Below are 14,838 nucleotides of genomic sequence, written 5' to 3'. Positions count from 1 at the left end.
CATATCATTTACAGATTAGGATAGAAAACACTCCAAAGTTTCCAAAACTGTCAAAATATTGTCTGTGAGTATAACAAAACTGATTTTGCAGGCGAAAACCTGGGGAAATCCAACCCGGAAGTGCATTGTTTTATCCCTGTTTCATTGCCTGACCCTCTTCCATTTAAAGGGGTATCAACCAGATTCCTTTTCCAATGGCTTCCTCAGGCTGTGACCAGGCTTTAGACATAGTTTCAGGCTTTTATTTTGAAAAATGAGTGAGATTTTTCAAACCGAGTCAGGTGTCCTTTGATTAGTTCCTGCGCGCAAGAGGGGTAGCTCGACATTTTCTTTCTCTCTTTTATTGAATAGGTTACCGTCCGGTTGAAATATTAGCGATTATGATATCTATCTGATAGAAAAACAACCTGAGGATTGATTATAAAAAACTTTTGACATGTTTCTACAAACATTATGGATACTTTTTGGAATTTTCGTATGCCTTTCAGGAACGGAACGAGGCTGTGGTTTTCTGAACATAACGCGCAAACCAAATGGCGGTTTCTGGTTATAAAACTAATATTTATCGAACAAAAATAACATTTATTGTGTAACTGGGAGTCTCGTGAGTGCAAACATCCAAAGATTATCAAAGGTAAGCGATTAATTTTATTTTCGTGACCATGCTAATTTGGGGCTAGCTGTTCTTACTGTTTTGTCTAGTGATTGATACACTCACAAACGCTTGGATTGCTTTCGCTGTAAAGCATATTTTCAAAATCTGACACGATAGGTGGATTAACTTTTTATGGCTGCAGGGGCAGTATTGAGTAGCTTGGATGAAAGGTGCCCATTCAAACGGCCTCGTACTCAATTCTTGCTCGTACAATATGCATATTATTATTACTATTGGATAGAAAACACTCTCTAGTTTCTAAAACCGTTTGAATTATATCTGTGAGTAAAACAGAACTCATTTTGCAGCAAACTTCCTGTCAGAAAGTGAAAAATCTGAAATCGAGGCTCTGTTCCAGGGCCTCCCTAATCATTTGCTTGAAATCTATTAGTATACATGCACTTCATACGCCTTCCACTAGATGTCAATAGGCTGTGAGAGGTGAAATGGAGTGTATAGCTATTTCTATGGTCAAAAGAGAGAGCTTAGAATGACATGACCCCAAATTCCTTTGTTCAGGAAGGCGCAGGAAGTACATCAGCATTGGCTTCTGAAAAGCTTTGTTATAGACGGCTAATATCTCCGGCTTTGATTTTATTTGATAAATGTGACAATATCATCGTAAAGTATGTTTTTTCAATATAGTTTTATCAGATTATTGAAAGTTTTTCGGGAGTTTTGGAGTGTTCCGTTCTCTGCGTTTGGTGACGATGGACAGCTTCGCGCCACTTGGCAAGTTTTGCTTGCTAATTCGAGAGGGAAAAAGGACATTCTCAAACCAAACAACAATTGTTCTGGACGAAGGACCCCTTGTGCAAGATTCTGATGGAAGCTCAACAAAAGTAGGACCCATTTATGATGTTATTTCCTATTTCTGTCAAATGTGTTGTGTTTCCCGCCTTGATTTTTGGCGCTGTCTCGCTATAACGTAAGCTGCATGTCGTACTAAAGTTATTTTTAGAATTCTAACACGGCGATTGCATTAAGAACTAGTGTATCTATCATTTGCTGTACAACAAGTATTTTTTTTGTAACGTTTATGATTAGTTATTTGGTCAGAATAGGTGAGTGTCAGAAATATATCCGGAGATTCTGGAAAATATTTGCTACGTTTTCACAATGTATAACCACGGATTTCAGCTCTAAATATGCACATTTTCGAACAAACCATATATGTATTGTGTAATATGATGTTATAGGACTGTCATCTGATGAAGTTTATGAAGGTTAGTGAAATAATTAATATCTTTTGCTGGTTTTGTCGCTATCGCTACTGTTGCCTTGAATCAATGTAGTTGTGTGGTTGGCTATTGTAGTAAGCTAATATAATGCTATATTGTGTTTTTGCTGTAAAACACTTAAAGAATCTGAAATATTGGCTGGATTCACAAGATGTTTGTCTTTCATTTGCTGTACACCATGTATTTTTCATAAATGTTTTATGATGAGTATTTAGGTATTTCAATTTGGTCTCTGTAATTGTTCTAGCTGCTTCGGTGCTATTTCCAATTGTAGCTGCAATGTAAAACTATGATTTATACCTCAAATATGCACATTTTTCGAACAAAACATAGATTTATTGTATAACATGTTATAAGACTGTCATCTGATGAAGCTGTTTCTTGGTTAGTTTGGTTGGTTCTTGGTTAGTTTGGTTGGTTTTGTGCAAGCTACCTGTGCTGTGAAAAATGTCTGTGCTTTTTTGTATTTGGTGGTGAGCTAACATAAATATACGTGGTGTTTTCGCTGTAAAACATTTTTTTTTTTTTTTATCGGACATGTTGGCTGGATTCACAAAATGTTTATCTTTAATTTGCTGTATTGGACTTGTTAATGTGTGAAAGTTAAATATTTCTAAAAAATATCTTTTGAATTTCACGCCCTGCACTTGGACTGGCTGTTGTCATATGTGTACCGACACCGGGCTTGCAGCCATAAGAAGTTAACAACAAGCTACGCTGTGTTTTGGTATATTTCACTTGTGATTCCATGATTATAAATATTTGTTGTATTATTTTTGAATTTGGCGCTCTGCAATTCAGCGGTTGTTTAGGAAAATGATCCCGTAATCGGGATCTGTGCGCCAAGAAGTTAACCTGTTTGGGCTATAGGGGGCGTATTGGAAAAACTGGAAAATATGTGCAAATTTTCAAACGGCCTCTTAATCAATTTTTGCTCTTACAATATGCATATTGTTAATACTATTGGATAGAAAAGAGTCTCTCGTTTCTAAAACCGATTTAATTTTTTCTCTGAGTGGAACACAAGTCCTTTGGCAGCACTTTCCCCGACCAGGAAGTAAAATGCAAGATGTTTATGCTCGCTTTAACGCTCTGCCTATACATGGTCATGCCACCTATGACCCGAAACACACCTCGTACGCCTTCCTCTGGGTGTCAAGAGGACGTCAGAGGAGAAATCTTGCGTTTATCTGTTCTGACGTGAAATAAGACCTATTTCTTTGACGTGACCGTCAATTTCAGGAAGTCAGAAGCGCGCGACTTGGGAGAGATATCATGTTTTGTTTTGCTGCCGTTTTGGATGTGAACTATCTCCAGCTCGGATTTGATTTGATAAATGAGACCATGTCATCGTAATGTATGTTTTTTCAATATAGTTTAATCAGATTATTTGAATTTTTTCGGGAGTTTTGCCGTGTTCCGTAATGTTTACTTTGTTTACGTTGGAGAGATCCGTGCCACTCGACTAGTACCCCTGCTAAATGAAGATGGAAAGTTGCCATTCTGAATGGATTGAACGACTCTTCTGGACTAAGGACAACTTTATCAACATTCTGATGAAAGATCAGCCAAAGTAAGACCAAATTTATAATGTTATTTCATATATCTGTCGTGCATGTCAACTGGTCGCGCGCGCCCAAGTGTGTCTGTCTGGCGTGGCTATGCTAATTTAGCGCTACATTTAGTTTTCGATGTAAAACATTTAATAAATCGGAAATATTGTCTGGAATCACAAGAATCCTGTTTTTCAATTGCTGCACAGTATGTATTTCTCAGAAATGTTTTATGAGGAGTAATTAGGTATTTGATGTTGGTGTCTGTAAATGTTATGGCTGCTTTCTGATTGTAGCTGAAATGTAATTTATGATTTATACCATAAATATGCACATTTTTCAAAAAAAAACATATGCTATACAATAAATATGTTATCAGACTGTCATCTTATGAAGTTGTTTCTTGGTTAGTGGCTATATATATATCTTCATTTGGTCGAATTAGTGATAGCTGGTGATGGACGTAAAAACTGATTGGTGTTAGAAAGTGGTGTCTTTTGCTAAGGTGGTTAGCTAATAGATTTACATATTTTGTCTTCCCTGTAAAACATTTTAAAAATCGGACATGTTGGCTAGATTCACAAGATGTCTGCCTTTCATATGCTGTATTGGACTTGTTAATGTGTGAAAGTTAAATATTTAAAAAAAATGTATTTTTTGAATTTGCCGCTCTGCCTTTTCAATGGAATGTGGGAGGAGTGCCGCTAGCGGCACCCGTGGCCCCTAAAGGTTAAGTTAAAATAAAAGTGTTTGTTCAGTATTGTTATAATTGTCATTATTACAAATATATATTTATTTTTTTAAATTACATAAAAAATTGTAACATTTTTAAAATAATAATATTTATTATTACAAAATACAAAATACAAATAATAATAATTAAAAAAAACGTCCGATTAATCAGTATCGGCATTTTTTGGTCCTCCAATAATCGGTATCGGCGTTGAAAATCATCGACCTCTACTCCACACTGCCCTTTCTCACCTGGACAAAAGGAACACCTACGTGAAAATGCTGTTCATTGACTACAGCTCAGCGTTCAACACCATAGTGCCCACGAAGCTCGTCACTAAACTAAGGACTCTGGGACTAAACACCTCCCTTCGCAACTGGATCCTGGACTTCCTGACGGGCCGCCCACAGGTCGTAAGAGTAGGCAACAACACGTCTGCCACGCTGATCCTTAACACTGGGACACCTCAGGGGTGTGTACTTAGTCCCCTCCTGTATTCCCTTATCACCCACGACTGCGTGGCCAAACACGACTCCAAACAGCATCATTAAGTTTGCTGACGACACAACAGTGGTAGGCCTGATCACCAACAACGGTCAGACAGCCTATAGAGAGGTGGTCAGAGAACTGGCAGTGTGGTGCCAGGACAACAACCTCTCCCTCAATGTGAGCAAGACAAAGGAGCTGATCATGGACTACAGGAAAAGGCGGGCCGAACAGGCCCCCATTAACATCAACAGGGCTGTAGTGGAGCGGGTCGAGAGTTTCAAGTTCCTTGGTGTCCACATCACCAACGAACTGTCATGGTCCAAACATACCAAGACAGTCGTGAAGAGGGCACGACAAAACCTTTTCCCCCCTCAGGAGACTGAAAGGATTTGGCATGGGTACCCAGACCCTCAAAAGGTCCTACAGTTGCACCATCAAGAGCATCCTGACAGGTTGCATCACCACCTGGTATGGCAACTGCTTGGCATCTGACCGTAAGGCACTACAGAGGGTAGTGCGAACGGCCCAGTACATCACTGGTGCCAAGCTTCCTGCCATCCAGGATAGAATATATCCTATATATATATAATAAGCGGTGTCAGAGGAAAGCCCATAAAATTGTCAGAGACTCCAGTCACCCAAGTTATAGACTGTTTTCTCTGCTACAGCACGGCAAGCCAAGTCTAGGACCAAAAGGCTCCTCAACAGGTTTCTACCCACAAGCCATACCATAAGACTGCTGAACAATTCATAAAATAGCCACCGGACAATTTACATGGACCCCTCCACGCATCCCTTTTGTACACTCGCTGTGTTTGTTTGTTACCTATGCATAGTCACTTCGCCCCCACCTACAAGTACAGATTACCTCAACTAGCCTGTACCCCCGCACACTGACTCGGTACCGGTTGCCCCTGTATATAACCTTGTTATTGTAATTCTTGTGTTACTTTTATTATTACTTTTTATTTTAGTCTACTTGGGAAAATATTTTCTTCTTCTTGAACTGCACTGTTGGTTAAGGGCTTGTAAGTAACCATTTCACGGTCAAGTCTACACTTGTATTCGGCGCATGTGACAAATAACATTTGATTTGATCACATGACCAGATCCATTAGTTCAATGGTCTACTGCAGGGCTCTCCAACCCTGTTCCCAGGGAGCTACCTTCCTGTAGGTTCGCTCTCCAACCCCAGTTGTAACTCACCTGATTCAGTTAATCAACCAGCTAATTAGGCCTCCCGGGTGGCGCAGTGGTCTATGGCACTGCATCGCAGCGCTAGCTGTGCCACCAGAGACTCTGGGTTCGCGCCCAGGCTCTGTCGCAGCCGGCCGCGACAGGGAGGTCCGTGGACCGACGCACAATTGGCCTAGCGTCGTCCGGGTTAGTGAGGGTTTGGCCGGTAGGGATATCCTTGTCTCATCGCGCACCAGCGACTCCTGTGGCGGGCCGGGCGCAGTGCACGCTAACCAAGGTCGCCAGGTGCACGGTGTTTCCTCCTCACATTGGTGCGGCTGGCTTCCGTGTTAAGAAGCAGTGCGGCTAGGTTGGGTTGTGTTTCGGAGGACGCATGGCTTTCGACCTTCGTCTCTCCCGAGCCCGTACGGGTGTTTTAGCGATGAGACAAGATACTAACAATTGGATACCACAAAATTTGGGAGAAAAAGGGGGATAAAATAAATAAAATCAACCAGCTAATTATTAGAATCAGGTGCACTAGATTAGGGTTGGAGCAAAAAACCTACAGGATGGTAGCTCTCCAAGAACAGGGTTGGAGAGCCCTGGTCTACTGACAGCCCAACCCTCCCTTCATTCCTATAAGGGACTGACTGACTGGCCCCTAACACTGACGGCTTCCCATTTCCTAAATCAGGGCTAGGATGTGGGTTATGGAGGGTCAGCCCCACAGAAAACATGGAAAGACTTGACCAGATAGAGCTCTGTACCATTCCTGAACAAAGGGTTTAGTATTATTGCTCTGTCAACAGGTTTACACCCCTTGTTGTGGGACACCCTTAAGGCTTAGATTGGAAAGGTTTAGTTTAGACTGTCTTAAATCCAGAGAGAAAAATTACCTCTTGCTGAACAGACAGAGATACAGGACTGTCTCAAACAGTGTCACAGGATTTTTTTGCCATATTATGTTGATACCTTCAGATTAATGTCATCCCCCCCCATTAATCATCATTGGGGTTAAAACTACGAAAATATTATGTTTGAAATTGTTATGTCACTGATACACTTTCCATAGAATGCCCAACATTCTGCTATGAACTACACATGAAAGCCAGGCATCTTACAACTATTAATTAGACATTTTTCAGAGTTGTGTAATGGAAAGGTAATGCGAAACCTCTTGGATTGCAGAACTCATGTAATGTGTTCCCGGTAGTACCGACTCCTGAGCACAGATAGCTACATTTTCCTCGCACATTCCAGAGCCTGGCTGGTGGTGAGCCATTTCCCCTCCCTACAGGGACCAGAGGCTCGGCCCACGTCAACAGCTACATCAAAGCCTTTCATTTCCTTCTGTACACTATCATCATAACATCACACTGGCTACAATTATCAACACTGAGTCGATACACTACCCAGATGCACATTATCAAATGTACGCAGGGAGGAATGCAAGCAGAGAACTATTCACACAGACTTGCAGGCGACGCAAACAACACATGATGCTCTTAGGTTGGAAATGATAGAGATCTGGTTTCAGAGACACAGCTGTCATGTGGTCACTCAGTTCTTGAAAACAAGCTTCGCAATCAAAACGGTCCTCCTCCTCACACAAATACAGGGTTGGGGAATAAATGATTACATGTAATCTCACTACGAAACAACGAACCAGCTTCGTTACCAGCTAAAATATTGTAATCAGATTAGACACTTGAAAAACTAGATTACTTCTTGGATTAAATTCAGAAAGTATGTTTGTGAAAAAATATATTATCGCACCTTTGATTTCTCAATGACATTAAATTCAGCGTTGAAACAAGGCCCAAGTCAAAGACCACTATGATGACACACCAAATACATTTGATAGATCATTTTTGTCTTCTTCTAATGCCTAATGGAAAGTAATCCAAAAGTAACTGAAAGTGATCAGATTACGTTACCGAGTTTGGGTATTCCAAAAAATTACATTACTGATTACAATTTTGGACATGTAACTAGTAACTAACAGATTACATTTAGAAAGTAACCTACCCAACCCTGCATACACAGAGTACTGCCATTGACTGCAGTATAGATTTCATTTTAAAAATCTTTATAAGGGCAGGGGATAAAAGCTAAATACTTTTTTTGTTCTTGGCCAGCTGCTTTGGAAACTCCTCAGAGGGGGCAGGATGCAGAGCGAGTAACTAAGCAAGCGAGCGAGTCACAAGCTGTTCTAGGTTTGCAGTTGCGTCATGATGCTGCTAATACCAGTTCTTCATATCTGGGGCCACGTTCCCAGCCGCCACGTTCAGCAGACAGACTGAGACCGATGCGTTCACACAGACAGACAAATGCGATTACGATTGGAGCGCAGGCCTGCAGGGCCTGAGCACTATATGATTAGCTGTTATATTACAAGGGTCTACCTTCTGCACGCACTGTAGCAGGGCAGTACACTGGGGAGAAAGTGAAGCCCATCGCACACAACAGCTTATCCACGAGGAATAATGTGTCACTTCAACGTGGCGAGGGGATGAATGCAATGAGGGTTTGATTTGCTTGAGCAATCCTGTAAAGGAAAGGCTTGTGTTTTTGTGTCTTAGCCCAATACTGCCAAAAGCTGGTGTGTGTGTGTGTGAAGAGAACTGAAACAAGTTAGTGATACTACTGTAGGTGTGGGTGTGTGAGTATTCAACGTTGCCTTACAGCATGTTTGATTAGGGCCTCTGGATCAAAAGCTGTTCCTCGGAGAACAAGGTGAGCAGAGTGACGAGGAGCCTGATACCGGCTCAGCACTTTGCTATGTGATGAGTCAGAGCAGAGCCTGTGACAACACAGGCACATTTCCCACCCACCCTCGCTCTCTGACACACACCACACACACACCCTTTTTCATACAGAGCCACCTTTACTTTTTTTAAAGAAAGTATTGCCATTATCATCCAATTCCCTAAACTTTTTTCAGTTTAGCTGTGAGAGATGGGTGGAACCAGCCTTTTTTTGCCGTCATTCAGAATGTTGATGAGCAATACTCAAACTATCAACTGGCAGAAATTTATAGGAATTATGAATTTCAGCTTTTTTTTATGAGAATGTGTCTTAACACATTGGCATTCCTTCTCCAACACAAACCACAACCAGGAGAGGACGTATCCTAACACTGCTTGGTTTGTAGGTTGCCATAGTGCCTCTGCCACGGTGAGTCAGCACGTGATTCCCTCTGATAAGGTGCGGTTCAGCACAACGGGGAGGGAAAGAGCACCCGTGCCACTAAGCGGAGGATGCTTCACTGTTGCTACATACACACACTCAGCCCAAAATACTGCCCTGTAGGTGAGGCCAATCCCGTGAAATAAACACAGACATAACCCACACACTGAGACCAAGGGCTTAACACCTGAGGGATGTAACGCAGTAACTGCTCCCCAAAATAATTCCCAAACCCTTTTCTTTGACATTGTGTAATGTGCATATTCAGCTATACTTTGCTTATGGCTACATTAGCTGATGTCAAGACTATCATGTGCACGAGTCAAATATACGTATGCCGGTGGCACAACCGCCAATAAGGACATAGATTTATTTGAGGTTCCTTACCAGCGGAGTTAATCCCAAAGGCCAACGGGAGAAGCCCTGATGCCGGAGCAGCAGTAGCTCAGCCACAGGAAGGAAACAGGACACCAGAGGAGACGCACAACCCACTGAACTGGTCACAAGACCCTTGGCATGTTCGTGACAGTCGGGCCGTAGTAAGCCTGCTGAGAATAAACAGCAAATGTAATCCTATTTTTCATTGAGGGGAGTGAGTCGGTGTAGTCCAATTCGTATTAAAAAAACTTAACACTAAATTGGTCCTTTGACCAATCACATCAGGTTTTTTCACATCAGATCTTTTTCAGAGCTGACCATCAGAAATGTGCTGCCTGTGTAAATGCAGCCCAAGGCATGTCAACTGACCTTCATTACCATGTTTAATGTTCAGTAGGACACCATAGCAAACAAATGAACATTTGTATTTCTAAATTGGGCAGGTCCAGGAAGTTCCTCCCGCTTTAGGGAAAGGGGATACCTAGTCAGTTGCACAACTGAATGCATTCAACAAAAATGTGTCTTCCGCATTTAATCCAACCCCTCTAAAATTAGAGAAGTGAGGGGGGGCTGCCTTAATCTACGTTCACGTCATCGGCGCCCGGGAGCAGTTGTTGTTGGGGGTTAACGGGCTTGCTCAAGAGCAGAACGGCAGATATTTCCACCTTGCCGGCTCTGGGATTCCAAAACTAGCGATTTTTCAGATACTGGCCCAACGCTCTTAACCGCTAGGCTACCTGCTGCCAAGATTAGGGTTTACTCCGTTTTCAACTGTTTGGTGCCTACTGAACGTTTCCCTTGGAAATGATGGAGAACATATCTAATTATGATCAATGCCGCCACCTCACCCACCCGCATATCACCCAGTCATCCGTCCATGCTCACATACTCAGTCTTCACGTCCTCCTTCTCCTCCTCCCCCCAGCTGGATATTACATCTGATGCTTTCTTCTCCAGATCCCTATTTCCATTTCCTCCTGGCTAGTACACAATAGACTATGTAATACACCACTAGGGGGCAAAGTCTTCTCCGAATACAAATGAGGGCTAAAAAGGTAATCTTATGGTGAGCTATTTCCCAACATCTTTGTCCAGGTTCTTTAATTTGTACATCAGCAAACAAGCAAGCAAACACCAAGGCATAGCTTGACATTAACGCTTGTCCTCTTGTCCGGGACAAGTAAAAATATAGATTTTTGTAAAAAATATATATATAAATCACAATATCAAACAATTACTCCGATCAGAATAATATTCAAATCAATTTTTCATATTAAAAATGTCTACATTTTAAAGTGTAGGTGATATGCATATCGGCTAGTCTAATGTCCAAAACGATGCTGATGTGAGGAAGGAGGCAGAAAATGTAGGCAAACTTTAATGAGACTTTTAATAACATAAATATAAGTTAAACGCCAGTCATGTTTGACAAATATAATGAAGGATAATTAACAATGTCTCAAGGCTTGATTAATATGCTATTGAAACTAGCATTTCTCATGTTCCATTGGTTTTCAAATCAACTTTATTTTGTTGTCCAGCAGCCAAAGGCATAATTCTAGTCATATTAGTAACCCATGCTAGTTGACGCATCTTTAAAACTCCCCTATTTCTTAATTTCTAAAGGATATTTTCATCTCTGTCACATTAAACAGATTGTCTCAAAAGCGTACCGCACGCAGTGTTTCCCCCTTATTGCATTTTGGAACATTCATGCATAGCCTACAGCCATGTGCGCATTGTTGAGCTTATAATATGAAGTAATAAATATTTATCAACATTTTAAGCTAAACGGTCTGACCTGCTGCATCAGCATCATTGCTGTTTATAAAAAATATATGTGCAGTGGTCCCATAACTGTCCCAGAGTCTGTTTTGGACTGTAGACATGTTTTTTCACCGTCCCAGGGATGGCGGGACGCTCTTAATTTCGAGCCCTGGAGGGAATTATTTCATAAAAACATAAGTACTTGGTTGTCATTGTAATGTTGCAACATTTTATAGGCTACCAAGGGGGGGCCAACCATCCTCCAGGAGAGCCTTAAAAAAAAGCCAATAGGCAGTGTGTTGCCTATATTTTTGTCTGATTCTCTATGGTAAAAAAATATGTATTGTATTTTGTAAAGAGGACAAGCGAATTGATCTTTTGGACAAGAAAAACAAAGATCTGTCCTAGGACAAGTGGCTAAAAAGTTTATGTCAAGCCCTGTAAGTCTACACTGATGTGAGAGAAAAGAGCATAGCCCACTGTCATCTTATGTGCGCACATAAACAGGATGACTCTCCAAAGATGGGAACTTGGTTTTGGCCTATTTATAATGTAATTAAGTCGATGTGTTGAAACGAGACAGTTATTTGCTCTCCAATGGTTGACCAGGCTTTTCAGTAGACAGACATTTTAAAAAACACTAGCAGGTCAGGACTACCTGACTGGAGTCATATGACCAACCATGGATATCTTCAGAGACGTAGGCACACACCAGATGCTGCGGACCAATCAGAAAGTCCCGGTGCTGCCCCCATTTTCTGGGGTCTGCTGATGCTGCACGGCAGAGCAGGGGCCAGCAGCTCTCCATCCGCTGAGCAACTTGTCAATTATTGAGCTGAACAAAGTGCTGATGAGCTGTGTGACCTGGCTGGCTGTGTGTGAAGCTCCAATAGTAGTAGTAGTCAGAACTGGCCTCATTTACCAGATGTTGAAGCTTTACTAGAAGTAGACCTATGCAGCCAAAGCATCCAGTATAGAGAATTTAGATGAAGATCAATTAATTTGGTGAAAGGATGATGCTCCTATGTGCCAGTTATTATTTTGATGATCCAAGCAATCTTATATTGGCATTAGATGTGAGTATAATGAAATGGAGCTACAATGGAATCCTACAGAAAAGTTAAGCAGCGTTTTAGGTTTTTATCCCACTTTCACAAACCCTTTGGCAAAGACCAATGATACTGTGGGTCACACCTGACCCAACAGTCTAGCAAAACCGACCTGCAGTACGTACTGTAGGCTCTCCAATCCAGTGGACAGTCCTCTCTTTAAGTCTACTGGTCTGGATTAATTCTGCAGCCCCGGGGCTTCATCTGACCTAACCCTGCTCGATACCCGAGAGAGCTCGATCAACACTACCAATGGTGTGTCTGCCTCAGAGCTGCAGGGTGGGGAATGAGTGGATTGGACATGACAGTGTTCCCCTAGGCATGCCCTATCAGCTCTTTCACCAATCCATTGTTTTGGTACTCCCAAAAATCAAGGGGTCAATCTCTAGAGTAGAGGTAAGGCTCAAATGCAGTGATCACTCCTCCTGCCAGAGGCATTTTGACTAGCTTTCACACTGAGCACTACAAGCAAAGATACTTTTGCATCTAGGCTATTTTATGGTCGTTAATAATATGATCAGTGATCATTTGGAAAGCCCCAATGATATCTTACCATCCATTTACATTTTGTATGATCACGTTTCTCAATAATCCCAGACATAATGCTAATAACGTCATGCAAAATACCAGACGGTGGCTCTAAGTGCACTGGTTGGGTCTAGGTGACAACGGTTAACTAAGCAAATGACTTAGACAGTGAATGGGAGAGTAACGTTACTGTCTGAAAATGTGTGTGGACCCATATGGCATTTCAGTATTAAATGTGAATTAGGCTAGGCCTAGTCCACTCCAATATATCAATAAATGTACCCTTGTCTCATAATAGCAGCAGCAGAGTATTATGACAAAAAAGCACAGAGAACATTTCAGATTTTTCGTTGTCGTAAACGAGCGTTTAGTTCTATGGTCATACTTACTGCTGACTTTCATACTGCCAAATGCTGAGGGCTGCGGCACTGTCTTGCAGCTCTCCGCAAAGGAGGTGGTTCTGGGCCGGCCCGACATATTCCAATCCAAGATATCCCTGCTTCGTCTTCAGTCGAATCGTACTTTTTTTCCAGTACTATTAGTGTTTTGACTTTCCCGTTCTATTAGTCTTCGATTTAAAAGAAAATCGGTAGCCAATTCCACGATAGAGGTCTGCTTCTTCTTATATCGTTCTAGCACGAGCTAGCCAGCCAGCTAGCTCGCTCGCTAGCAAACTAATTTCGAACCGGTCAGCTGTGTCAGGTCTCGAGCTGTCGTCCAGCCACATTCAGCAAGAATCTGTCATTCCTTTTATTTTGTATGTTCTTTTCACTTACCTAGGCTAACGTTATAAAGGCATTCTATAAAATAACGGCCTGAGTCAGTACATTAAAAAAAGAAACCGTAAACAGGAATAGGCTACATACAGTGGCATGAACGATAGGTCTGCTTACGTTGAATGATTCCCCAAATAAAACAATATTAGGTCCAATAACAAATCTTCATATTCTTATATGGAGACTAAAGGATCCGACAGCACCAGCCATGGCGGCTCCCAGTCTCAGACCGACCAACATTCAAATCGGACACAAATGAACAAAATTCACGATTTTAGGCCGAAAGAAACGCACGGACGTTTCTGTGACAACTTCGCCCCCATAAACACGGAAGCAATTGTCGATAGTCCTTGCTGGCTGACGGCGACGTGAAAGACTATCGCAAATGTATTTTTTTGTTGAAAATAGTCATGATACAGCTCCACTAAATCTGAAATTCTCTTTAGATTCCTTCTTTCTCTGTCTGCTACTTCTCTTTGTCAGACTACGACCAAAACAACGCAAATTACTTAAACTATTGAGTGGGTGAATCGCTTTTCACGATTTCCACTAGATAGCACAGCCACAAAGTCAAAGCGCCACTATTGTAAAGATTCATGAAAAGAAAACATAACTTTTTGGTCTTAATTTCAGGCCATGATTAGGCATACGGTTAGGATTAAAAACAGATTTTAAGAAAATACATTTTAGAAATGGGCGGGGTTTATGACTTTGTGACTGTGGTAACTAGTGACGACCCTCTACGCAAATCTTGAACTACGGGAATATCGAATTGTGCACGCTCAATCAGACGCGAGGAGGTCACGTCGACCAATCCAAAGCGAATCCATACGAAATTTGTGTAGAGAACGCAAGCCCATTGAGCGCGTTTATGTCTGTAGTCTACTGCCGCTACTGTCAAGAAAAAATGTATTTAAAGGTATTTCGACATACCACATAATGGTGCAGTAGAGTGTATTCATGGGTGCCAAAGAAAGCCAGGCTTACCAAATATTTGCCAAATAAAACAAATTAAAAAACATTCCCTTTCGTTTCTCGCTTTCTTTTAATAATGTTCCGTCAATTCGCAAGTGTCTGATTCTCACCAGAGAAAGCGTCCAAGCGAGCGAAACAGCTCCCTTCTGTTTCAGTATGTGTTCCTTCGGAAAGTATTCAGACCCCTTGACTTTTTCCAAAATGTGTTACATTACAGCCTTATTCTACAATTGATTAAATCGTTTTTTCCATCATCAATCTACACA

At 41.6% G+C, this 14,838-nt stretch overlaps 1 protein-coding gene across 4 annotated transcripts in view; it reads right to left on the bottom strand.

Annotated features, from left to right (window-relative positions):
- LOC139532120 (glycogen synthase kinase-3 beta-like) overlaps positions 1 to 14,104 on the bottom strand; it is a 52,009-nt gene extending 37,905 nt beyond the window's left edge. For all 4 annotated transcript variants that reach the window (XM_071329301.1, XM_071329303.1, XM_071329302.1 and 1 more), the window contains exon 1: positions 13,211 to 14,104. In XM_071329301.1, coding sequence (XP_071185402.1) covers positions 13,211 to 13,298 — 88 coding nt within the window. In that variant the 5' untranslated portion in view covers positions 13,299 to 14,104. The remainder of the gene's footprint in view (positions 1 to 13,210) is intronic.
- Positions 14,105 to 14,838: the final 734 nt, after the last annotated feature.

This window comes from Salvelinus alpinus, chromosome 10 (assembly GCF_045679555.1).
Source record: "Salvelinus alpinus chromosome 10, SLU_Salpinus.1, whole genome shotgun sequence".
In the NCBI taxonomy this organism is placed as follows: Eukaryota; Metazoa; Chordata; class Actinopteri; order Salmoniformes; family Salmonidae; genus Salvelinus; species Salvelinus alpinus.
This window is presented reverse-complemented; position numbering and strand designations above follow the sequence as displayed.